This window comes from Sebastes umbrosus, chromosome 4 (assembly GCF_015220745.1).
Source record: "Sebastes umbrosus isolate fSebUmb1 chromosome 4, fSebUmb1.pri, whole genome shotgun sequence".
Classification (NCBI taxonomy): domain Eukaryota; kingdom Metazoa; phylum Chordata; class Actinopteri; order Perciformes; family Sebastidae; genus Sebastes; species Sebastes umbrosus.
This window is the reverse complement of record NC_051272.1, coordinates 19247606-19272326: the sequence shown is the minus strand read 5'-3', so window position 1 is coordinate 19272326 and position 24721 is coordinate 19247606. Positions and strand designations below refer to the sequence as shown.

Sequence of the window (24721 nt, the reverse complement as noted above, 5' to 3'; positions counted from 1 at the left end):
TGTGTTTATGTATTTAAATGCCTTATTTAGCGGCATAGAGTAGAGATGCTGCTGAGGATGCAGCATCACCAGGATGCAGGACCTCCTCCTCCTCCTCCTCCTCCATCTGGAAGCTGGAGGAGCATCTTCTCCCTCTGACGTCATGACAGCAGCATCAGCTGTTAGCTCTGCTTTAAGCCTTTTCGCTGCCGATCGCTGCCTGCACAAAGGAAATATATGAGATCCCCTCTAATCCCTGAAATGGCGACACAGGAGGTACAGCTGAACGAGACTCTCTCCCACCTCAAAACGGAGTCGGAGACGCTGAAGACGAAGCTGGAGGAGGAGAGAGCGAAGCTGCACGATGTCGAGCGTGAGTGAGCTGCTGCTGCTGCTGAAAATGGAGAGTGAAAGGCCTCCATCCTCCATCCACCGCTGCGTTTACACTGTGACGGGACAAATAACAGCTAATAACTCATCACAGACTCGTGTATTCTAGCTGGAGGGCAGATGTTGAGAGTTTTACAGGGATGTGAAGTGATTATTGAGCTGATTGGCTCGACTGTACCTCAGATTATCTGACAGGAGACTTCAGCTGGATGTTTGTTTGCTTCCCCATTTTACATCCCTGTGCCTCCATCCCAATGTCTCCTCTGTGGGTTTAACCAATCACACCTCAGCTGCATGTTAAATAAGATGTAACCTACACTGTAAACAATTGCTGTTAATTTACAGCAGGATTTCAACAGTATTAACCTGTTATTGCTAAAAACAGTGCTTTACTGTTAATACAAAAGAAAACCTGTTAAATTTTTTTTAACTGAACTATATGCATTCTTAAAAAACATCACTTTACTGCTGATCAACTGTCTAAAGTATCTTCAGTAACAGTTTCATGCAGTATTTGTTTTATTCTGGGACCTGATCTGCACATGTGAGGCTTGTACATTGTACATGATTGTAAAATCAGTGAATTAGCTTTACTGTTCTTCACTCACATGTTGTTATGGTTTGCATTCTGTGCTTGTAGCCAGCTATAGACAGACATTTTTGGGAAAAGTGTCAACAAGTCTATTATAGCCTTTTTCCTAACAAGTGCCTTTAATTGTATTTAGTGTGACTATTCCTATGTCTGTAACCTGCTAAGTCTATTCATCTAGGCAAAAAATAATGTTTATTAAAATGTATGTTAAAAATACAACCTAAATAGTGCATTGAAACAAATCAGTAAGATAATGTAAAAGAAAGGTGAAAAACAGCTTTATAATGTATCTTTAAACAGTAAATTAATTGTAAAATACTGTGAAATTAATAAAAAAAAAAAAAAGTTCAAACTGTATTTTTCATTAACAGTACAAAGCTGTAAATTTCAGCGACAGTATAATAATGTAAATTTTACAGTAACATAAAGGCAACCCAGTTCTTTACTGTTATTTCACTGGGAAATTCCTAACAGTGTAGAATCTATTTGTAATGCGTGTTTTATGAGATGCTATTTGAGGACATGACAGATTCAACAAAAATCTGAAATATAGGCCCTCTATAATCCATATTGTTATTGTTCCTGCATTAATCCAGGTTGTATACAGTAATGTATTATAAATGTACATTATGTGTGTGTGTGTGTGTGTGTGTGTGTGCGTGTGTGTGTGTGTGTGTGAGTGTAGTCCATCAGGTGGCGGAGAAGGTGGAGGGGCTGGGTCAGTTTGTCATGAAGACCAGAAGAACCCTGAAGGGACATGGAAACAAAGTCCTGTGCATGGACTGGTGTAAGGACAAGAGGAGGATCGTCAGCTCCTCACAGGTCACACACACTCTATCTTTTTTATTTATTTTGCACAAAATAAGATTATACAAACATAACAACAACAGAACATAATAGTGCAGGAAGAGGCAAATACCTCACTGGGCTTATTTGAAGCCTCCACCTAGAGACCAGATTCATATACAGAAATAATATGACTATATATATATATATACTGTATATATATAACAACAATACTAATAAATATATCAATTAAGACAAGAAATGTGAGTGATATGCATAAGCAAATGTGTGTGTAAGTGTATGTTAATGTATGTGGGATATTGGTTTAAACTAAAACTTAAATTTACTCTGACTTTTTGCAATAGTAATCATATATAACACTATGAGTGAAGACAACATGGACAACATGGGGAAAAGCAATTTACGAAACAGCTCCCTTTAAGCTTCTTTTGAAACATTTAATAGATAAACAATTTTTTGATAGATGTGAAAATATACTCCGTAATTTGGTACCTCTAAATCTTATTAAAAAATTGACCTCTACTCGTGAGAAATTTAGGAGGATGAAGATGTAGAGATTGACGAGTTGAGTAAGAATGGACCTGAGAATTTGCTTTATAATACTGTAGGTCTTGAACTACTCACAGATATTCCCACCAGAAAGTATCTTATAAATAAAAACATATATTTGAGAAATATTGATGTCATGAATAGTAAGAATCTTGAGTTTATGAAATAGAGGAGCAGACGAGATGTGTGACTTTGATCGAGTTACAATCCTCACAAAACAATATTGGAAGATGGGGATAAATTAGACTATAATAAAGAGTAAGGAGACAGTTTGGTGACATATGCTCCTGCTGACTTTTATGCTTTTAACAGCTCATCGTAGAGTCAATTTATAATTTCATAATCTACAGTGTTTTATATCGGACTTGTTCTAATCTCTTTACAGGATGGGAAAGTGATTGTATGGGATGCTTTCACCACCAACAAGGTAACTTCTGTTTTTCAATTTACAGGTATTTTATTACAGATTTTTAAAGACATTTTCACATTTTATTCCTTCACACAGCCTCCTCCTACAAGCGTGTTATAAACTCGTGTTTCAGCTATGCTATGAATGGGTTTAATTTGTATGGATATCATTGAAAAGTTGAATAATACCAATAGTGTGTAAAAGATTCGGAATATTTTAAGTTGGAGTAGGCGGATTGGAGCAAAAATGATTTAAAAAAAAAAAGAAGTTATTTTTATAAAACGGTAGGCTGTCTTGACCACGAGGATGTCTAAAAATGTATTTTAAAACGCCAGTTTGCCTTTTTAAAGTGTCTGCTTTTGGACAAACTGAAACACCTCTGATGTCTAACAGCCTAAAGCTTCCTGTTCTGCTCTAATTAACTGATTCTAATGAATTTGTTTCATCTCACTGTCCCGGCGCGGCTCATGCAGCTTTGTACTTTTGATATTTATTAGGAGCACGCTGTGACAATGCCTTGCACCTGGGTGATGGCTTGCGCCTACGCCCCCTCCGGCTGTGCTGTAGCTTGTGGGTGAGTGTCTCATTACCCGCGATGATCCAAATGTGGCGCATCATCTGTTTATTTTATTTTTTTGTTAAACTGGGGTTATTGTCTTGTTGCAGGGGCCTGGATAATAAATGCTCAGTGTATCCTCTGTCTCTGGACAAGAATGAGAACTTGGCTGCCAAGAAGAAGTCTGTGGCCATGCACACAAACTACCTGTCAGCCTGCAGCTTCACCAACTCGGACATGCAGGTGAGAATATCCACCATACACAACAAAACACAATTCCCACAATTTTACAGACACTTTATAGGTTCCTGCAAACACAGCTGCTTTTCTATTCATCATTTCGCTCTCATTATTAATCAGAAATCACTGCCTTCAATATTCCCGTGTAAGGAGCTCCCCCTCTTTGTTAATAATTCACAGCAGCCAGTTGCTCCTGGTTTGATGTCCCGGTCACATGATGTTTCACACAGCAAAGACAATCCATTTATAGCCGCGTGTTAGCCCACATAGACTTTTACTGATCTTCCTCCTCATCGTCTGTTCGTGTTAAAGATCCTGACGTCCAGCGGGGATGGAACATGTGCATTGTGGGATGTCGAGAGCGGGCAGCTGTTGCAGAGTTTCCATGGACACGCAGCAGACGTGCTCTGTCTGGACCTGGCCCCCTCCGAGACTGGAAACACGTTTGTTTCAGGGGTGAGGACGCCTTTCACTACAGCTTATTACTATTTAAACTTCACTGAAACATTAGGTCATATTCTGCATTATTTTGTATTATTGCAGGGCTGTGATAAGAAGGCCAATGTGTGGGACATGCGTTCAGGACAGTGTATTCAGTCGTTTGAAACTCATGAATCAGACATAAATAGTGTGCGGTAAGTGATTGCCAACTGTCAATTTTGAGTTTGGATACAAGTGAAGAAGATTTTTTTAATTCATCCATTAATGAGAAAAATGCTGGTATTTTAAAGGTACAGTGTGTAGGATTTGGTGGCATCTAGTGGTGTGGTTGCTGAGTACCCCTCCGCTCACTCCTCCCCTTCCAAGACTGCCGTAATGTGAGCCGGTGAGTGCAAAAACAGTGTTAACGCCGTTTGCCTCGCTCAGAGGTCATCCTTATCATAATAACACTACTTTAAGTGCAACGGAAGTCAAACAGCAGCTGGCGGAACCACAGTTTTACTCTCTGTGGCTCACGTTACCGCAGTTTCACAAGTGCGCCGGAGAACTACGGTGGCCTTCAGGTAACGAAAAACGCGAAAGAGTCTCTCTAGAGCCAGTGTTTGGTTTGTCCGTTCTGGGCTACTGTAGAAACATGGCGGAACAACATGGCGGACTCCGTGAAAAGGATCTGCTCCCTATGTAGATATGAAGGGCTCATTCTAACGAAAACACAACGATTCTTAGTTTAAGGTGATTATACACTAATGAAAACATAGTAATGAATATTACTGTATATTCCAATTCTGCTCATAGATCCGCCTAAATGTTACACACTGGTCCTTTAAATCCTCGAGCGTATGTGTCAAATGTTATGTGTTATAACATTTTTAAAATTATTCTGATGAATATGAAATGAGAAATGAGACAATCCAAGTGAAAACTGGTGCTTTTAGCTCATTCATTCTCAACTACAGTGTCTTTTCTCATACCACCACTGGGAGTCGCTAAAGGTCAGATATATTCAAATCCTACGCAAGAGATGTGTTTGTTCCAAACTGTGTCTATTTCTTCTGTTCAACAGATACTACCCCAGTGGAGATGCTTTTGCATCTGGCTCAGATGATGCTACAGTAAGTAATCAGATATTTACCACATGGAGTGCAATTGGAAATATATTGAGCTGCTGGAAGTGTTGAAATCTTTAAATGTAAACTTAAACCTACCTATTCAGCCAGGCCTTTGATTAAGAATTATTTTAGTCACTTATTTTATAGCATTAAAGTTGTAAAATCGTATTATATTTTTTTGTTACACTTATTTTATTATATATTTAATCTGTATAATTTTACTCTATTTTATTGTTATTTTACTCATCTAGTTTTTACTTCACATGGTTTTACTACTATAACTGTTGTTTCAGCTATTGACTCTATTTTGTTACATTTTTATCATTTTATTGTCTTGCATGCATCGGTCTCAAATTATCAAATTGTTAAATTGTTGAATTGTTTTTTGTCTTTTCTGTTGTTTTCACGGTCTACACTGTCTTATTTTCGGCTTGTCAGTCATCTGTGAAGCACTTTGAACTTGAATGAAAGTTGATATACAAATAGAGTTTGATTGATTGATGATCTTTAACATTAAAACACTGACTTTTGTTACAGTGCCGCCTGTATGACTTAAGGGCAGACAGAGAAGTGGCTATTTATTCCAAAGAGAGCATCATATTTGGGGTCTCCAGTGTTGATTTCTCTCTCAGTGGTAAGAAATAAACACTTCAGTATTAATCTGGTTATTCCACCAAACAGCAGTTAATGACCAATCAGAGGTTAAAATTATTTATTTTTGTATATTAGAGTCATGTTTTTTGTTTTTTTTAATCTTTCAGGACGGCTACTGTTTTGCGGCTACAACGACTACACCATAAATGTTTGGGATGTTCTCAAAGGAACACGGGTCTCTATTCTGTTTGGACATGAGAACCGCGTCAGTACGCTGCGTGTTTCCCCGGATGGGACGGCCTTCTGCACAGGATCCTGGGACCACACTCTTCGGGTATGAGATGTCAATTATTATTATTGTCCGATCGGCCAACTTTGCAATGTGCAGTGACCTTTCTGGTGATATCTTGTAATGTCTTGTTGCTGTTTGATGTTTTTCAGATCTGGGCTTAAGGATGAAGACACAGAGGATTGAATGGTAGACAGACCTACTGAAGACACACCAACGTTTCTGTTTGCTAGAGTACAATCACACATAGGGACTCAGTTTTGGTTGTACATATCAACAACATTGTATATACTCCAGTCTCAAGGCCACGGTAGATTTACATATTTCAGAGAGTAATTAAACCAAATGGCACGCGCTTGTATTTCAGTATGATTGACAGAAAATTGCACAGAAGTACTTATGGTTACAAAAATGTATATTGCAGAAAACAACATTGGTAGTGACGCGCATCAGTCTAGGATAGAATTGACACAATAAAGTGATGTGTTGTATGTGCCCACATAAAGGACATTTCTTGTTTATTTATTTATATTTGCACAAAAAATAATGGAGGAATGCAGACTGTTGAAGAAAATGGGATACTAGGAAACAAAATACATCTACAGGAGAAACAATAAAGTATTTATATTCTTTATCACGCCACAGACTCAGAAAAACAAAGAAATGTAAATGAGAAATGTTGGAATATGAGTAATAGTGAGGATTATTAGATTGCTTGAAGAAATTAATCAATATTGGTCAGTCAGAAGTCAATTAAAAAAATGATTTGATATGAAGGAGCTTTGGCAAAAAAAATATTATGAACAAAAGTACAAATTTGTAGTTTATTATAGATGTAAATGGATTTAATTCCATGTGCGGCCAACATGCCTTGACAGCAACTCACCTGCCAATATTATAATGTAAAAAAAGCACATATTTACACTTAAACCTAAAATACATGATGTTTATTTTAAAGGATGGTTTACCTCACATCTGTCTGTTTCCAGCTGTGGAAGCCACTTCCTGCTCTATGTGCACACTGCAGACACCCTGAACCTGTGGTCACCCACTAGATATCTAAATACTACTATAGATATATAAAAGAAAAATGTTAGAATGTACTCCTTTTCATGCAGTTGCTGCAATTTACTATTTACTGTAATTATTTTATTGTAGTTTAGTGTACAGTTATTAAAGGGACTGTTTATCAACGTATTACAAACTTAATAAACTGAGTTTTGAGTATCATTACTTTCTAATCATCGTTCTTTACCTTATCTTATTGTTTTATTTTCCTGTACTGAGCTATTTAGACCTAGCAGCCACTGTTTTTGTTTACGGTTGTTAATAAAGTTTACCAAATCAGGTGGAAGTGACATCATCTGCATCACCCAAAGTAAGAAATGCTCTTCGACTTACCAAAATAGTATTAAAAATAAATGTAGGCATTAATTAATTGATAAAAATGTGACATAAATTGATATTTCTGTTTTAATTCGCTTATTCATTCATTTACCTTTGTATTAATTCCCCTATTTATCTACTCTTTTATTTAATTTCCCATTATTTATTTAATTAACTTTCAAATTTATTTATTTAATTTATTTTATTTATTTTATTTATTTTATTTATTTACTGTAATTATTTTATTGTAGTTTAGTGTACAGTTATTAAAGGGACTGTTTATCAATGTATTACAAACTTAATAAACTGAGTTTTGAGTATCATTACTTTCTTATCATTGTTCTTTACCTTATCTTATTGTTTTATTTTTTTCATATTCATAAATTCATGAGCCTGGTTTGATAGCTCAGGGCTTATGCCCTTTTCTATCCAGAGACAATCATTGGAGGGAGGAGAGAGGAGATGGAGGAGGAGCCCAGTTGGTTCTGAGGCAGCATGGCCCATACCCGGCCAGTTGAGGAGTTTTATTTTTCTTTTCTTTTATATATATATATATATATATATATATATATATTGTTTTTTATAATTTTTGTATAGCTTTAACTCTCCTTTGTTTCACTCTGTTTGCTGATGTTGCTGCTATGACACCTGAATTTCCCTCCGGGGATTAATAAAGGTTCACCTTATCTTATCTTATCTTATCTTATCTTATATATATGAAATAAAAATTAAACAATATTGTTTTATCCATATTTCATTTCATTTTATTTTGTTATGAGGGAAAAAAAATAAAATAAATATATATATATAAAATATAAAATAGAAATATAATATATATATATAAATATATATAAAAAGGAAATATATATATATATATATATATATATATATATATATATATATATATATATATATATATATATATACATAAATATATATATATTCCTTTTTTCTTTTTTTTCCCCCTCATCACAAAATAAAATAAAATGAAATATGGATAAAACAATATTGTTTTATTTTCCTGTACTGAGCTCTTTAGACCTGGAACAGCCACTGTTCTTGTTTATGGTTGTTAATAAAGTTTACCAAATACAGGCGGAAGTGACGTCAAGCCGCGGGTCAGTCTGCTGAATCAAAACAATGGCCGACTGGAGAGCTAGCATTTCACCTCTTGTGCTGTTTTTAAATGTCTAACAATGAACTTTCACTGACTCTGTTTCAGGAAACAGCTACTGGGATGGATAGATGATTTAATAAGTGTATTTTTAAAGAAGAAAACAGCTGTTTAGCCTCGTTTTTAGCTGTCATAATGAGTGATGTTGTGGAGAAAACCCTGACTGCTCTGCCGAGTCTGCTGTCTCTGGACTCTCAGTCTGCAGCTACGAAACTCTCCTCCACCTCCAAACTAGGACACCTCATCAGAGGAATCACCGAGTTAACCTCCAAACATGTGAGTCTGTCCTTTAGCACTAGAACTTGGAGATAAGATGAGTCAGTGTTGATGAGGGGCTCTGATGTTAGCCTGCTAAGCTGCTATGCTGACTCTAAAGAAAGGTGTGTTTATGTGTTTTTAACTCAGTTACTATATGCCGCATAGTCCGTGCAATACCGTGCTAAGTTTTAGTCTACATTACAGGCACTATAATCGTTCCTGTTGTGTTATTATCACGAGGTAATTACAGGTGAAATCAGAGCTGGGACTATTTTTAAAAACATGTCCTGGTTGGTGCGTTCAGGTGCTCGTGATAAACTCAGAATATTCGAGGTGTTTACAGTCAGCTGCCAACATGCATGGTTACAAAAATGTATATTGCAGAAAACAACATTGGTAGTGACGAGCATCAGTCTAGGATAGAATTGACACAATAAAGTGATGTTGAAAATGCCCACATAAAGGACATTTCTTGTTTATTTATTTATATTTGCACAAAAAATAATGGAGGAATGCAGACTGTTGAAGAAAATGGGATATTAGGAAACAAAATACATCTACAGGAGAAACAATAAAGTATTTATATTCTTTATCACGCCACAGACTCAGAAAAACAAAGAAATGTAAATGAGAAATGTTGGAATATGAGGAATAGTGAGGATTATTAGATTGGCTTGAAGAAATGAATCAATATTGGTCAGTCAGAAGTCAATTAAAAAAAAGGATTGGATATGAAGGAGCTTTGGCAAAAAATATTATGAACAAAAGTACAAATGCATTCACACACTGTGTTGCAGAGAAGTTAAACCTGGAAGGAAAACATGAACGTTGTGAAAATTGCTGCTGCTGTCCTTGGTGTTGCAATCTCCCACAAACATGTGAATGCACCAATCAGAAATTGTTTACAGGGAATGGTATTAGCTAGATATATGTGATGTTCACTGTGATGCAGTCTACCTAAAGCAAGTCTCTACATCTGGATTTAAGATAAGATAAGATAAGATAAGATATTCCTTTATTAGTCCCGCAGTGGGGAAATTAGCAGTGTACAGCAGCAAAGGGGATAGTGCAAAAAAACAAGATGCATCAACTAACACAGTAAAGAAAGAGCTAAACAAAGTGTAACAAAATATGAACCATTTAAATAGAAGGAAGTATAAAAATAGGAGCAGTATATACAGTATTGACAATAAACAGACTATTAACAAAATTGCACAAGTGGACAATTATATTGCACAGTGAGAATGAAATGAAATTCCACCTGAAAATATCAGGTTATTGTCAGTTTTTTGGTGTGTAAGTGGTCTACTGGGAGCAGTGCTGGTTGTGGAGTCTGACAGCTGCAGGAAGGAAGGACCTGCGATAGCGCTCCTTCACACACTTTGGGTGGAGCAGCCTGTCGCTGAAGGAGCTCTCCAGTGCTGAGATGGTGTCCTGCATGGGTTGGGAGTCATTCTCCATCATGGATAACAAAGCATGGTAGTGCAAATGTTAGCAGGCATTTTCTCAGTATTTGATCTTAATATCCTTAACTGTGTTCCCCCTTTTTCAGGAGGAGGAGAAACTTATTCAGCGTGAACTGGTATCTATCAAAGAACAGGTGTCCTCCCCCAACACCTCCATGGTACGATCTCCTGATTTTTCCAAGTTGATCTTGTACAAGAAACAGATTATTGAAATAGGTCTGCCTGAAATTATTGATGTGTTAACTGCTTCCTTGTGTCATAATCTGATTCAGAGACAGATGAAGGAGCTGATGGTGAGAGCGATCTACTGTGAAATGCTCGGTTATGAGGCTTCGTTCAGCTACATTCATGCCATCAAACTGGCTCAACAAGGCACTGCTCTGGAGAAAAGAGTCGGTATGTTTACTCATTCTTCACCCAATGACTCCGCAATACTCACTTTGTCTCGTGATCAACACAAGGCGCATGATTAGTGGCTTTTTGAGTTTTAACATTTTTTTTTTGAGAACATTTGTCATCACAACAACTTTATTGACCTAACTCCACTGCATCTTCCTGAACTGCTTTTGGCAAAAAATAGGTTTTTGTTTTTGAATTTCAGGTTATCTCGCCGTGTCTTTGTTTCTGAATGAAAGTCACGAGCTGCTACTTCTCCTTGTGAACACTGTGTTAAAGGTGTGTGTTACATTTTTACAACAATCGTCATCTGGTGTTTTGGCAGAAGGGATGTTGTTGATGTATTTTGTGTTTTCAGGATCTTCAGAGCACAAACCTCATTGAAGTGTGCATGGCTCTAACTGTTGTCAGCCAGATGTTCCCCAAAGATATGATTCCTGCAATCCTTCCTCTGGTCGAGGAGAAACTCAATCACCCAAAGTAAGAAATGCTCTTTGACCTTCAAGTCTAATTAGAACCTGCCAAAATTCAAAAATAAAGAAATACATACGTACATAAATATGCCATTAAATATACCAAAATAGTATTCAAAATAAATGTAGGCATTGATTACTTGATAAAATGTGACATAAATTGATATTTCTGTTTTAATTTGCTTATTCATTCATTTACCTTTGTATTAATTCCCCTATTTATCTACTCTTTTATCCAATTTCCCATTATTTATTTATTTATTTATTTATTTATTTAATTAACTTTCAAATATATTTATTTATTTTTACATTTATTATTTATTTATTTTATTTATTCATTATGAAATTGTATGTATTTATTTATTTATTTCTGCAGGATTTCCCCTTTGTATTTTTCCCCCTATTCATTTCCAAATGTATTTATTCTTTTCTTTACACATTTCTATTTACATTTCTGCCTCATTATGCAAATGAGGGGGCTGTCATTCAACTTGTGTCATGGGGTCAGAGTGTATAGATCAACTATATGCTATATATAATACATGTAAAAGTTAATAAAGATAAATAAATAGAAGAGTAGATAGATAGGGGAATTAATACAAAGGTAAATAAATAAAGAAGCAAATTAAAACAGAAATATACATTTTTGTCACATTTTAATTAGTAGCTACATTTATTTTTAATATTTTTGGTATAATTAATGGCATATTTATTTATTTATTGACTCATTCATTTATTTATTTATTCATTTTTGATTTTGGCAGGTTCCGTCCTCCATAACCAATATGCGTTCAAGTGAATTTATTTTTTTATGGTAAACTGGAACCTGAAAAATCAGCTTGAATATGATTTATAAGGGTATCTTCTAACATATTTGCAGAGAAATCATTCGACGAAAAGCGGTCCTGGCACTGTACAAATTCTACCTAATAGCACCGAATCAAGTTCAACACATCCACAACAAGTTTCGCAAAGCTCTGTGTGACAAGGACCCTGGCGTCATGACAGCTTCACTACACATCTACTTACAGATGATCCAGGTAATTAGTTTTTCTGGACTTTTTGGTTTGAGCCACTGTGGTGTGACCTACGGAAGCCCTAAATGGACATGATTCAGACATTTTTTATTAATGCCGTTATATTGATTTAATTATGTCGTTCACAAATTAAGTATGTTATTATCTTGAGAAAATAAGCTTTGTTATCTTGAGATAACGACATAATTAACTCGTTATCACGAAAAAACAAAAGGTTGTTTTCTTTTATTATTTATAATGTTTGGGTGAAATCAGCCAACGGTAAATGCATTCAAACGGCCCAGATCGAGCTGACGGCATGGATGTATACATCCAGCAAGGGTACATACAAAATACATGTAAATAAGATTAAATGGATTGTATTCATAAGCAGTATAAAACATGTTACCTGTGTCCCTTATGAATTAAAAAGAAAACAGCACAAGATTGTGAGGGAAATGTCTTATTATAAGCTATAAAAGAAAACAACCTCTTGTTTTCTTATCATAACAAGTTAATTATCTTGTTATCTCAAGATAACGAAGCTTGTTTTCTTGAGTTAGCGATGTAATTAACTTGTGATTTTGAGATAACAGCATCAAAAACATGTTTTGAATCATGTCCGTTTAGGGCTTCCGTAGTAATCCAGTCTCATCGTCACATAATTTTCCTTTGTTCCAGGAGAATCCAGAAGGTTATAAGGACCTGACAGCAAGTTTTGTCACCATACTGAAGCAAGTGGTGGGGGGAAAACTGCCCATGGATTTTAACTATCATAGTGTCCCGGCTCCATGGCTGCAAATTCAGCTTCTCAGAATACTGTCCTTTCTTGGGAAAAATGACCAGAGGTAATTATTTTGTCCCCCGATGAATCAGGATGTTTATACCATGATGTGGTCATGCTTTGTACTCCCATCCCTGCAAGTACAAGTCTGTTCTTTGTTTTACAGCACAAGTGAGATCATGTATGAAGTCCTCGACGAGTCTTTACGAAGAGCAGAGATGAATCACAACATCACCTATGGTATGTACAATTTAAAGTTTGATTTGTTGTTAATTTGGTTGTTTGAAATCATTTAAGTACTTTCTTCAACCTCTGTCTTTTCTTTCCAGCAATATTATACGAATGTGTAAAATGTATTTACACAATTCATCCCAAATCTGACCTTTTGGAAAAAGCTGCAAAGTGCATCGGCAATTTTGTTCTGTCACCGAAGATTAATCTCAAATATCTCGGTAAGATTCAAACAAAACCTTTTGATTTAAGTCTGTTTTTTTTTACATTGACAGTCAAGACTTGAGAAATTCACTTTAGTTAGTTGTTTTATTTGGTGTTACTGTAGGCTTGAAGGCCCTCACCTACGTGGTCCAGCAGGATCCTAAACTGGCCCTGCAGCATCAGATGACCATCATAGAGTGTCTCGACCACCCCGACCTCATCATCAAGCGTGAGGTGAGGCAGATGCTGGTGTAGTCGGGATTTTGGTGTCACAGAATTGTGGGATTTTACAGCATTATGTCTGTTTCCTTGTAGACACTGGAGTTGCTCTTTCGGATCACTAACGCCCAGAACGTCACAGTCATTGTCGAGAAGATGCTGGAGTTTCTGCGCGTCAATAAAGATGACTACATGACCATTGACCTGGTGGGGAAGGTGGCAGAGCTGGCAGAAAAATATCCTTAAATATACATTCATTTACTTCTGGTGGCCCATACAAAAATAAACCACAGTCATATAATTATACTGCTATAAACATTGAAAATAGAGCCTGCAATACCTACTGGAATTGCTTCTCTGATCCAAGAAGCAAATTGTGCATAGTATAAGTTTGTCACGCTGGTGAAGTAGTACGTTTCTTGAAACATATGGTACCTCTTTGCTGCAGCTTTTCACTGCACTTAAACACAGATCAAAAGTGAAACTGTTCAGTCCTTCAATAACCAAGATTCATTTTGTTCTATAGAATGGGAAGCTCACAATCTTGACAAACAAGCCTATTAGTTCTGACAGTTAAAAGGGTCACAAACTTTACTTTCCGTGAAGTTGAGTGGGATTTGTTTCTGACCAATGCAGTTTAGACAAAGTCTGTAAAACCTGGTTGAAAGCACGGTTTGCGACACTATTTTTAACAGCATAAAGACATTTATGACTCTCCTGTAGACTCATACTGGTGGTTCAAGCAATATTATGTTCCTGCAGTTTCAGGACGGCATTTCTAGGACCCTAGTGTTATTCCACCTAAATACTACTGTACTTTCTGTCCACTGCAATGTGATCTCACAGGAATAGCCTGTGTGAAATGACCACAGCCTCTTAACACCACATTACATGGTGGCACCACAGAAACAATTTAGGTTTAGGCAACAAAGTTATTTTGTTAGGTTTAGGAAATAAAAGATCATGGTTTGGGTTAAAATAAGTAACGTTAAGTTTGTTATGTAACTTCAACTTTTTAATCAACTAGAAATGACATGTTATTGACATTTGACTGGCTGATAACACATATTGTGGAGGTTAACAGGCAGTCAGCACTTTAATTAATACGATTATTTAAACTTAATTAAAATGGTAAAACAATGAAGTAGCCTTCGTGAAAAACTAGTGTCCAAGACGTGCAGATCTAGGACTGCAGACCTGAAACTGCAGCTTCCTCTATTGCAGGAACATGATACTTGGTTCAAGGCCTAAATGAAAACTCTATTGTTCTGTGTTCAGTCTCTGTTTCTCAATACTAAAGCTACCGGTGAAGTTTAAATTATATTTCAATTAATTCTGGGTTGAAAAACAGAAATCCAATCCTTTAAAAACACGCTGTTGTATTATTTATACCTTGTTTGTTCCTATTTATTGTGTTGATAGTTTTCCTATGAACCATTCTACATATGCACCAGACAATGAGTGGTTCATTGAGACCATGAACACGGTGTTTTCAGTGGGAGGAGACATGATGCAGCCCGACATCCCAAACAGTTTCCTTAAACTGCTGTCTGAGGGTGAGATGTCCTCAACTCATTCTCTATGTAGTATTTGTTCTGCTGTGTTGTCATGTTTCACTTCAGTATTTTGATGCTGATGATGATTTCTAATTTTGTAATGCTCATTTTTTCTTTAATGGCCCAGGATTTGACAGCGTGGAGGAAGACAGGAAGTTGAGGCTGTTTGCTGTGGACTCATATGTTTCTCTGCTGCAAGGAGATCCTGGTAAACTGCCACAGCGCTTCCTCCAAGTCATCAGCTGGGTGAGTGCTGTTTGTAAAATGAGCTGTTTGTATAATTCTTATGTTAAAATGAGAACAGGAAGTAGAAGGACAATGAATATAATGTCTGGATTAAAGCTTACTTTTTTAAAGAAAAAAAATATTTTATTTAACCTTTATTTAATCAGGTGAATCCCATTCGGGATCCGAGATTAAGAATTTATTTTTCAAGGGAAACCATGCCAAGACAGGCAGCAGCACAAAAACACAAAGTTACAGACAGAAAACACAAAGGGAGACAAACAAATGAAAACAACATAGCCAGGTAAATTTGAAAACATTGACATCTTAAGTCCTTCTGCAACATATTCCATGCCGAGGGTGCAGAACACACAAAAGCCCTTTTTTCCCCAATTTCCTTACGGGTATTTGGGACAGAAAGCATAAAGAGGTCCTGAGAACTCAAAGAGTATCGTCTGGCACTTTACTATGTACGTTACAATCGCAGGCATAAAAAAGAGCAGATCAGTGTATAATCAGCCGAAACTAAGAACCGTTGTGTTTTTGTTAGCTCATGGAGTCCACAAACATTGACTCTAGAGAGAGCCTTTCGACACCCTTGTAAAGAGAGGAGTGAGCAGAGGGGTATTCAGTTAGTTGCAATCTATAGCCTCACCACTAGATGCCACTAAATCCTGCACACTGGTCCTTTAACAGGTCTGCCGTGTCATCAAAAGCAAGCCAGATCAAGCTGAGTTTAAACCTGCCCAGTGAGATCCTCATGACAATTTGATATTCATATGATTACATGAATGACTCAAGAATGCACAAAGTCACAGTAGCTAAAACAAAATGAGTTGCATGAAATTGTACTTTCTAAATCTTTTACAGATTAAAAACATTCACTGACAGTACTCCTCTTTACTTGTCCCTCAAAATCTAACTTACTATGCAGTGACATTCACTACGCTAAAGTTTTGCCCCTTCTCTGCCGTGCCCAGGTCCTCGGTGAATACTCCTATCTTAGGGAGGAACTTGAAGCGGCTACTGTCCTGAGGCTGCTGGCCAAACTGTTGGACATGAAGAACACCAGCAGTGAAACCAAGAGCTGGGTCCTCATGGCGATGACCAAGCTCTGTGAGGGCGGGGCGGGCGTTTCTGTGGCCCATGAGGTCTCTGAAACATACGGCAGCTCCCTGGATACAGTGCTGAGACAGAGGGCTCAGGAGCTGCAGCACCTCAGCCAAGACTCGGAGCTACGAGCCAGGGTGCTGCCTCGAGACGCCGGCCTGGAGCCCCTGGAGGTAACAGTGATATTTAAATGTACAGTCATTGCAATGTTGTTTACAATCAGTACCCATAGAAACCTGGTTGATTGGAAACATAGAAACATTTAATTTGACTTTAAAAGTTTGCTGATGTTGAAACTTGAACATCATGAATTTATTTATCTCTTGGAACAGCAGATGTTATTTACTGAGAACTGTAAGTGCTCATTATCTGACGGTTGGAGATCAAAACCTGCACAAACTCGCCCTCCGTGACTCACCGTCGATTAAATTAATGACCGTGTTTACTGAAATAGTGGGATCACCAGTTCAGTCATAATTATAGCAGCTGTTTAAGCATGTCTAGAGTAGTCTGATGGGTTTACCACAGAACTCCATTCAGTATCAGATGGAAGTAGAGTCTCAATACACAAATACTTCCTGTGGTTGTTTAAAATTTCATGTAATTGTGTTGTCTTTTGTGTGGCAAAATGTATATATGAGTACATACATATATACATAACGTACATTGCTTCTCCAAGCTGGCGGCGTACCAACCGCCATCTACTGTAGGTAACACACTGACTATGGATAAGTACCTCATACAACCCCACTTCAAAACATCCAAACTATCCCTTTAAAGGAGAGGATTAAACCTGCAGTTGGTGTTGATGTTGGTGTTGGTTTCCAGGTGGATTCGTCTCTGTCATTTCTGGATGGATTTGTGTCGGAGGCGTTGGCTGCTGGCGCTGCTCCATACAAGCCTCCCCATCAGCGCCAGGAGGAACTCGCTCAGGCAAAAGGTAAAAGATTGACATTCAAATTGAGTTTCAGGTTTGGCATCATGTGCGCTGCCCTGTTTTGATTTGTTCTGACTGTGTTGTCTGCCTCAGCGTTGAGCCTGGAGCCGTACGGCCTGTCGCTGCCCATCAGCATGTCCTCCTGCAGCATCGCCGACAGACAGTCTCCTACACTGTTGTCTATAAGCTCTGGTCTGTCAGGCGACAGCACCGACCTCTCACACAAAGGAGGGTACGGAGACACACACACTTGTCTGAATTAAAATAGCTTACATACAAATGCACGGCTGGTTTAGAGCTCGTACTTGATTTGTGTTTCAGCTCTGCAACTCTGAAGCTGGACGGTGTGAAGAGAGTGTGGGGGAGGGACGGCTACCTGGTGCAGAGGGAATCTGTGGAGGAGTCGGCCCATGTTGAGGTTCCCAGTCCCCTCCGGTCACCCAGCCAGCAGGGAGAGGCCGACAGCTCACACAGCCAGACTCCCACCCCGACACCGACCCCTGAGCCCCAACAAGAGAAACAGCAGCTGGCCTCCTCGCTGTTTGTCGGCCTGGCCTCCCAAAGCTCTGTGTGTCTGGTGAGATTTTGAATTCTTCTTTTTCTGTTTGAGTGGGGATGCCTCAGTCTGAAGATGCAAGGTATGATAAACGTGTCTGATATAATAATTCCATTATGAGCGCCTTCTTCTGGCAGCTGGAGATCATTTTCTGTGAAGCAGCTGCAGACATTTGATCAGTGTTGGGGAAGCTACTTTGCAAGCTACCAATTACTTCACACTGGAAGAAGTTGAACTACAGCAAAGCTACCTGCTTATAGGGAGAAATCTAGTTTGGTTAACTAAAGCTACTCAGAAACAGTAGTTTAACGTACATGTGTAACGAAATTATAACAAAATAGTCACATGCCAGCATAAACTGCCACTCAGTTGAGTTTATTTCAAAAAGTGCCGACTTGTTCACAGGTCATACATAAACCTACATGAATCAAAGAAATAAAATACCCCACTAAAAAATATTTAACTTGGACATTTTTAGACTTCTTGACCGACTAAAAAAATGGGCCTGTTGTCTTACTCGTCAATTTTGTAACATCTGACCTACAACATCTTACAATTGTACAATCTTAACAACTAATACAGTCTTAAACTTGAACCTTTTCAGACAATATGAACAGCTTAAACACTGGTCTAAACAATGGGCTTATCTGTTTACTTGTCAGAGCAGAATCAAAGAGGTTAAATTACAGTAGAGAGGCAATGGTAAAATAAAATAAAAAAACATTCCTTTCCTTTTATAGCCCAAAATAGTTTGTAGTTTCAGTAGTTAACTACACAAACAATGTCAAAAGGTGATTTAATTATTTGACTCATGATGCAAATATGAATTTAGTTGAACTACCAGCAAGCTACTGCAAAATGTATTTAAACTACTCGTTTAATTACATGTATATATACTGTATATGAATCTGGTGAGTTAGTTCTGAATGCTCACTTAACAGATTTGAAAAAGTATACGACCGGGGTGGTCAGGATTAAGGCTGCAACTAACAATTATTTTCATTGTTGAATATCTACCTGTAATTTTCTCAATTAATTGATTAATCTTTTTGTCTATAAAATGTCAGAAAATGGTGAAACATCTTCCCAGACAGCCTGAGGTGTTGTGTCTGATCAACAGTCCAAATTCAAAATATATGAAAGTTTTAAAAGACAAAGAAAAGCAGCAAATCCGCACACAAATATTTAGCATTTTGTTTTGAAAATGACTTAAATCCTTAATCAGTTTTTTAGTTTTTCTTTGTGATCAAATTTGTATTTTTCAATATTGGAGGTTATAAGTATAACAGCAAATCATCAGCATACACATATACATACATACACATATACATCTGTAATACTGGACACTGATCATTTTAACAGAAGTACACAGACAAAGTATTCTTATTTATCCATGTATATTATGACATTCATCAACTGCCCGACAAAGGGATAAGACAACACCCCCCCCCCCCCAGTCCATCTGTTACAACTTAAACTTTCCCTTTTACCAGATGGGAAAATCTGAGCCGACACCGCAGCGATTCAGAAGAAAAGCAAAAGGTCCGGGGTCGTCCTCGGGTGCCAGCGAGCAGATATCCAACTCCCTCGTCTCTCCTCCGAGCACCGTAGATAACTTGTTGTGCAACAACCTCCTGGACGCCAACATCACCTCAGAGCTGACCGTCTCTTCACTGGAACAGACGTCCCAACTCTCTCAGGGCCTCGCCGCTGCAAACGGCACCTGTGATGTAGAGTTAACTGACGGTGACGTAAAGGGAAGTGGCTCCTCTCTCATTAGGGATAACGGTATGGTAGCTGCTGATCCAGCCCCACATGAAGACCCCAAAGACTTGTGTCTCAGTTCTCATCTTCCTGCAGAGCTCTCTGGACTCTCCCACTCAGAAATCACTCCTCTGTGCTCCGACCAAAGCCTGGATCTCTCAGCCTGTCATGTGCAGAAAGATGACTCTTTAGAGCTGGTTGTTTTCATGTACAACTCTTCTGACTCTGACATTCAACACATACTACTAGAGCTTGACTCAGATGAACTGGAGGTAATTACTGAGCAGAGAACTATTAGTGAAGTCTTCCTCATTAGCCTCTCATATTAAAGGACATTTTGTTTGTTTCAGGTGTCCTGTGTGTGTGACAGCCCGGTGGAGGAGGCGAGAAGCCACGTTGTAGCCGTGTGTCAGTACTCCCTCGCCGCGAAGAGGCCTTCAGTCCACGTTGAAGTGGTTGGACTGGTGTCTTACCAGTTTCCTGTTGGGACGCCTCAGTCGCTGCAGTTCTCATACAAACTGCCTCTAACCAGCTTCATCAGGTGACATATTTTCTTCTTTTCACACAAGTGTGGCCGTACAGAGACGATTAGTTTCTAACTGTATTTTCACGTTTCCTTCAGACCGCTGACCGTGTCCACAGAACAGTACGGGACAATGTGGCTGGACTTCTCTCACGATACAAAGCAGAACCTGACGCTGATCAGTGACGACCAAGAACCTCTCGCAGCCACTCTGAATGTGCTGAAGAAGAAACTTCAGCTTCATGTCGTGGAAATCATCGGTGAACAGACATTTAGTTCCAATTTAAAACTTAAAACTTTTAGACTTTTACCAACACCACTGAGATGATGTATATACTAATAACCAGCTTAATGGCTTAACGTGTTACTTTTGTGTTAGGAATGTGTTTATTGTGGAAAGTAGTGAGAGAAATTGTTTTTAATGTGCTCGCACATGTTCCTGTCTCGCTAGAAAAACATACAGATACACAAAATACACGGTGGACATATGGTCGTATTTACACACATACATTCATGCCCCCACATGTATCCCCACACACACATACAGTATACACACAAATCTATACATACAGTAGTACTCAGCAAGGTATTTCATTTAGGGCTGCGATTATAGATTAAGTGTTCAAATTAATTCTTGACCTTGAAAATAGTGGTTTCACGAAATAATCTCAACATAAAGTCCACATACTATCTTTTTCCAGAGCTTTCAATCTAGTTGATGAAGACCATATGAGATGTGATTGAAGTGGACCTGGGTTAAGATTATTTTTTTTTATTATTATTAAAGTTATGCATTAGTTTTTCACTCATGTACAACAGTATTAGTTACTAAGGTACCACTTTCTAATAAGGCTTATTTTTCTAAAGTGTTTCTAATTGTAACTAATGACTTTATTAATGTTAATGAATCGGTTATTAATGCTTTACAGGTCAATGATAATTCATTAAGCTGTAATGTTATGCTGGAGGACATATTTCACATGACAACCCAAAAGCTGTTCTTATTAATAGTTTATTGCTGGTCTAAAAGCATTAATACATGATTTGTTAAACTTTAACAGAGCAATTACTTGTTAATTATAAACTCTTTATAAAGTATGTCTTTTTAGAAAGAATTATGTATTTGTTAGTTTATTTACAGTTAAGCCTTGTTAATCTTATACTGGAGAAGCAGTGCAACAGATGTAGAGCTGCAACAATTAGTTGTCAACTATTGAATTAATCGGCAACTATTCTGATTATCAATTAATCGGTTTAAGAAGAAAAAAAAAGTCAAATTCTCTGATTCCAGCTTCTTAAATGTGAATATTTTCTGGTTTCTTTACTCCTCTATGACAGTAATATGAATATCTTTGAGTTGTGGACAAAACAAGACATTTGAGGACGTCAACTTGGGCTTTGGGAAATACTGATTTGACATTTTATAGTCCAAATAACTAATCGATTAATCAAGAAAATAATCAACAGATTAATCGTTAATGAAAATAATTGTTCTTTGCAGCCATAAGCAGATGTAATGTATATAGAGGATCAAGCTGAAGCAAATATGCAGCCCCTGCTTTGTCTTTAAATCATCTAATATCTGATTTGACAGTTTTTAACAATCAATCTCCACTCAAGGTCAACTTACTCACTTCTTCCAGAGTTGAAAAGCTTTTTTTATTTTGTCAACTGCTGTTAAAGATCTAAAATGAACTGTTCAGGTTAAGTCATTAGTTTTGTTACTACAGTATTATTTTAGGGCCCGTTGTGAAAGGTGCAGTGGTACAGTATTTGACCAATAGGTTGACATGTGTTCAATGCAACGTACACTTCCCATGTATTTCACGCTATCAGTGAGTAACCTTTATTGTTTTCCCCTACAGGTATGGAAGGTATTGTAGCTTGTCAGCTGCTCCGGGATCAGCCGTGTCTGATGCACTGTCGTCTGCATGCGGGAACGCTGGCCGTGTGGCTGCGCTCTCCGGTCCCCGACCTGCCTGACTGCCTGATGTACCACTGTCAGAGGGCGTTACAGGAGCACTGAGCCTCCGACTGCAACTCCTCCACCGAAGCCACTGAGCAACACGAACCACTGAAGAGGAAGGTACACAGAGCAGCAGTGCAGAACATCATCTTTATATTAACAGTGTTTATCATCAGTTTATCTCTTCCACTATGGGTTACAACAATTTGCTTTAAATTGGTGGAATAATTCACAGGATCAGAACTGTTTGAACGTCATGGCTGGTAAAAAACCTCAGGGCCAAACGATTGTGTTTTTAATCTTCTGTGAGTGTTCGATGTTTCAGAATAACATGAATGTCTTAAAATGATGACGGCTCCAGCATGACTGAAAACGTCGATGGTTGAAACATTGTTAGTGAGTGAAATTAATACTAAGTATGATATTCTCGTTTTGAAGGGAAAATCATGCATTTCTGTAGTTATGTTTTGCGCTCCAGGTCCGCATGCTGAATATGAAGAGAGGTCGTGTCCTGCTTTCTAATTTTTAACATGATTTTTACAAATCAGCTACATTTTCTAGGCTAGAACAATCATAACAGAGAAACCCATTCTGTATTTTAATTAGGGATGCACCAATCCAATTTTTTCAGTCCCGATACCGATACTGATACTGATACCGATACCGATACCGATACCGGGGCTTCGGTATCAACCGATACCAAGTACCGATCCGATACCAGTGTTTAATTAATGCTGTATGCCTCACTGTGTGGAAGTGACTGGGATCATTTGGTTATGTGTAAGACAGAATCAGGCTCGACTTAAACATTGTACAGCGAGCCAGGAATTGTTGTGAAATAAACCCCTTCCGGGCGATTCAGGGGGGTCCTGTGTCGCCCTGAAGGGGTTTATTTCACAACAATGACCGGCTCACTGTACATTATCCCGCTTATTACACGGCCACTTACTTAAGAAATCAATAATTTGACACAAAAAAGGTCCTCCAGAGTCCGACATCAGAACTGCACACATAGCAATGGTCGGTTATAAAGAAATAACAGACTGTAGAACGCCGTGATTGACCGATAAGAATCGAATATTCAACAAAGCCGTGTAATTATTAATAAATCATGCACCAGCAACTTGGTAAAAAATCTTCAAAATTAACAGGAATTAAAATTCCAGTATATAATGTATATAGTATTTAAACATAGAATTGCAGCGGCCCCATTGTTACCGATATCCTATATCAGTATCGATGCATCCCTAATTTTACTCAGACAAAGACTTAAAGGGAATCTTGGTTATTTTCAATCATTAATATTGATTGAATTAATACTGACTGAAACGGAAAAAATCACACTAATTCTTGTATTGGACTGGTTGATGTTATTTATTAGGTGTCTTTGGGAGAAACACAGGGAAGATGTTGATATCTTTTAGGAGAACCAAATTTATTGCTCATTATTTCTGATATGGAAACAAACTCAACAAACCATTACAGGAGAATTTAAAATACTCTAAAACTAATATTCACTGGGAATAATCTGCTCGCCTTCACTGCAAGCTTCAACACAGAAAAAACATGTTTACATCCCAGTTTGTCTTAACGATGACATGACACTGACATTAACCCCCTGTAGCAGTATTTCTTACGTCTATGATGAGAGTATTTTGTCTTAAATATAGCGATGACGACGTCACTCTGCGACGTCATTAAGATGAGGAGCGTTTCAGTTTCCCCTCATGTTTTGCAGACGCTGCCTTCTGTGTGATTTGATTATCTATGCACTCATGTTTCTGTCCGTATCGGTGAGAGGGGGATTTTAGTGGTCTTTGATTATTATATTTTTGTATCAATGCAGTATTAAAAACATATTTATTGGATTTATATTCTTACAGAAAATATTTTATATTAATTTCTCTGAAAGAAAGAAAGAGTGCTCCATGTAACCGTCTGATCATGCTGTGACAGATTTGACTCGTCTCAGCCTGTTTTATTTAATTCAACTTGAAGGGAAAGTTCACCTTTTGTTCTTTGTTGCCTCCTGATTTGAAGCACAGCGTGAAGCTAACAACATGTCTGAAACTCAACTCTAACCCAACGCCTTATGTTCTAATGCCAAGGTGGCGTGTTTGATTTGTGCCTGTGGTACAGAGGAAGTCTTTGTTTCTTAGAGTGCCTGTCACTACGTTCTGCTAAGTTATGAATAAATCCAACAATGTAAATGAACTTTGACTCAACGATTATTCATTAAATATGATGTAGGTCTGTTATAGCTATGAAACAGATGTGCAGGACTTTTTTAGTTTCACATGATATTTGCTACATAGAAAAAATATTTCAAATATTTATTGAATGAGAAAAAAAATATTAGTAGCATTTAATTTGCTGCCTTTGTCGCAGTGTCCACATTTTCTTTCACCGAGACTCTAAGACTCCATTAGAGCTGCAACAATTAATCAATTAGTCGATTAGTTGTTAACTATTAAATTAATTACCAACTATTTTGATAATTGATTAATCAGTTTGAGTAATTT

General features: G+C 37.7%; 2 protein-coding genes across 2 annotated transcripts; both read left to right on the top strand.

Moving 5' to 3' along the window:
• The first annotated feature begins 102 nt into the window (after nucleotides 1-102).
• Nucleotides 103-7185, top strand: gnb5a (guanine nucleotide binding protein (G protein), beta 5a). Its single transcript, XM_037768214.1, has 11 exons — nucleotides 103-352; nucleotides 1647-1783; nucleotides 2703-2744; nucleotides 3224-3300; nucleotides 3393-3525; nucleotides 3835-3978; nucleotides 4066-4157; nucleotides 5027-5075; nucleotides 5610-5706; nucleotides 5834-6000; nucleotides 6108-7185. Exons 1-11 carry the CDS (start codon nucleotides 217-219, stop codon nucleotides 6117-6119), a joined length of 1086 nt encoding a protein of 361 aa, XP_037624142.1. The 5' UTR covers nucleotides 103-216; the 3' UTR covers nucleotides 6120-7185.
• Nucleotides 7186-8452: 1267 nt separating this feature from the next.
• Nucleotides 8453-23196, top strand: ap4e1 (adaptor related protein complex 4 subunit epsilon 1). The gene is made up of 21 exons (XM_037768148.1): nucleotides 8453-8791; nucleotides 10326-10397; nucleotides 10512-10635; nucleotides 10841-10914; nucleotides 10994-11115; nucleotides 11989-12148; nucleotides 12806-12972; nucleotides 13075-13148; nucleotides 13238-13360; nucleotides 13468-13577; nucleotides 13659-13798; nucleotides 15006-15118; nucleotides 15246-15364; nucleotides 16324-16626; nucleotides 17282-17393; nucleotides 17484-17622; nucleotides 17712-17967; nucleotides 19440-19982; nucleotides 20061-20251; nucleotides 20333-20493; nucleotides 22099-23196. The coding sequence occupies exons 1-21, from the start codon at nucleotides 8651-8653 to the stop codon at nucleotides 22257-22259; spliced, it is 3405 nt and encodes a 1134-aa protein (XP_037624076.1). The 5' UTR covers nucleotides 8453-8650; the 3' UTR covers nucleotides 22260-23196.
• The last annotated feature ends 1525 nt before the right edge of the window (nucleotides 23197-24721 follow it).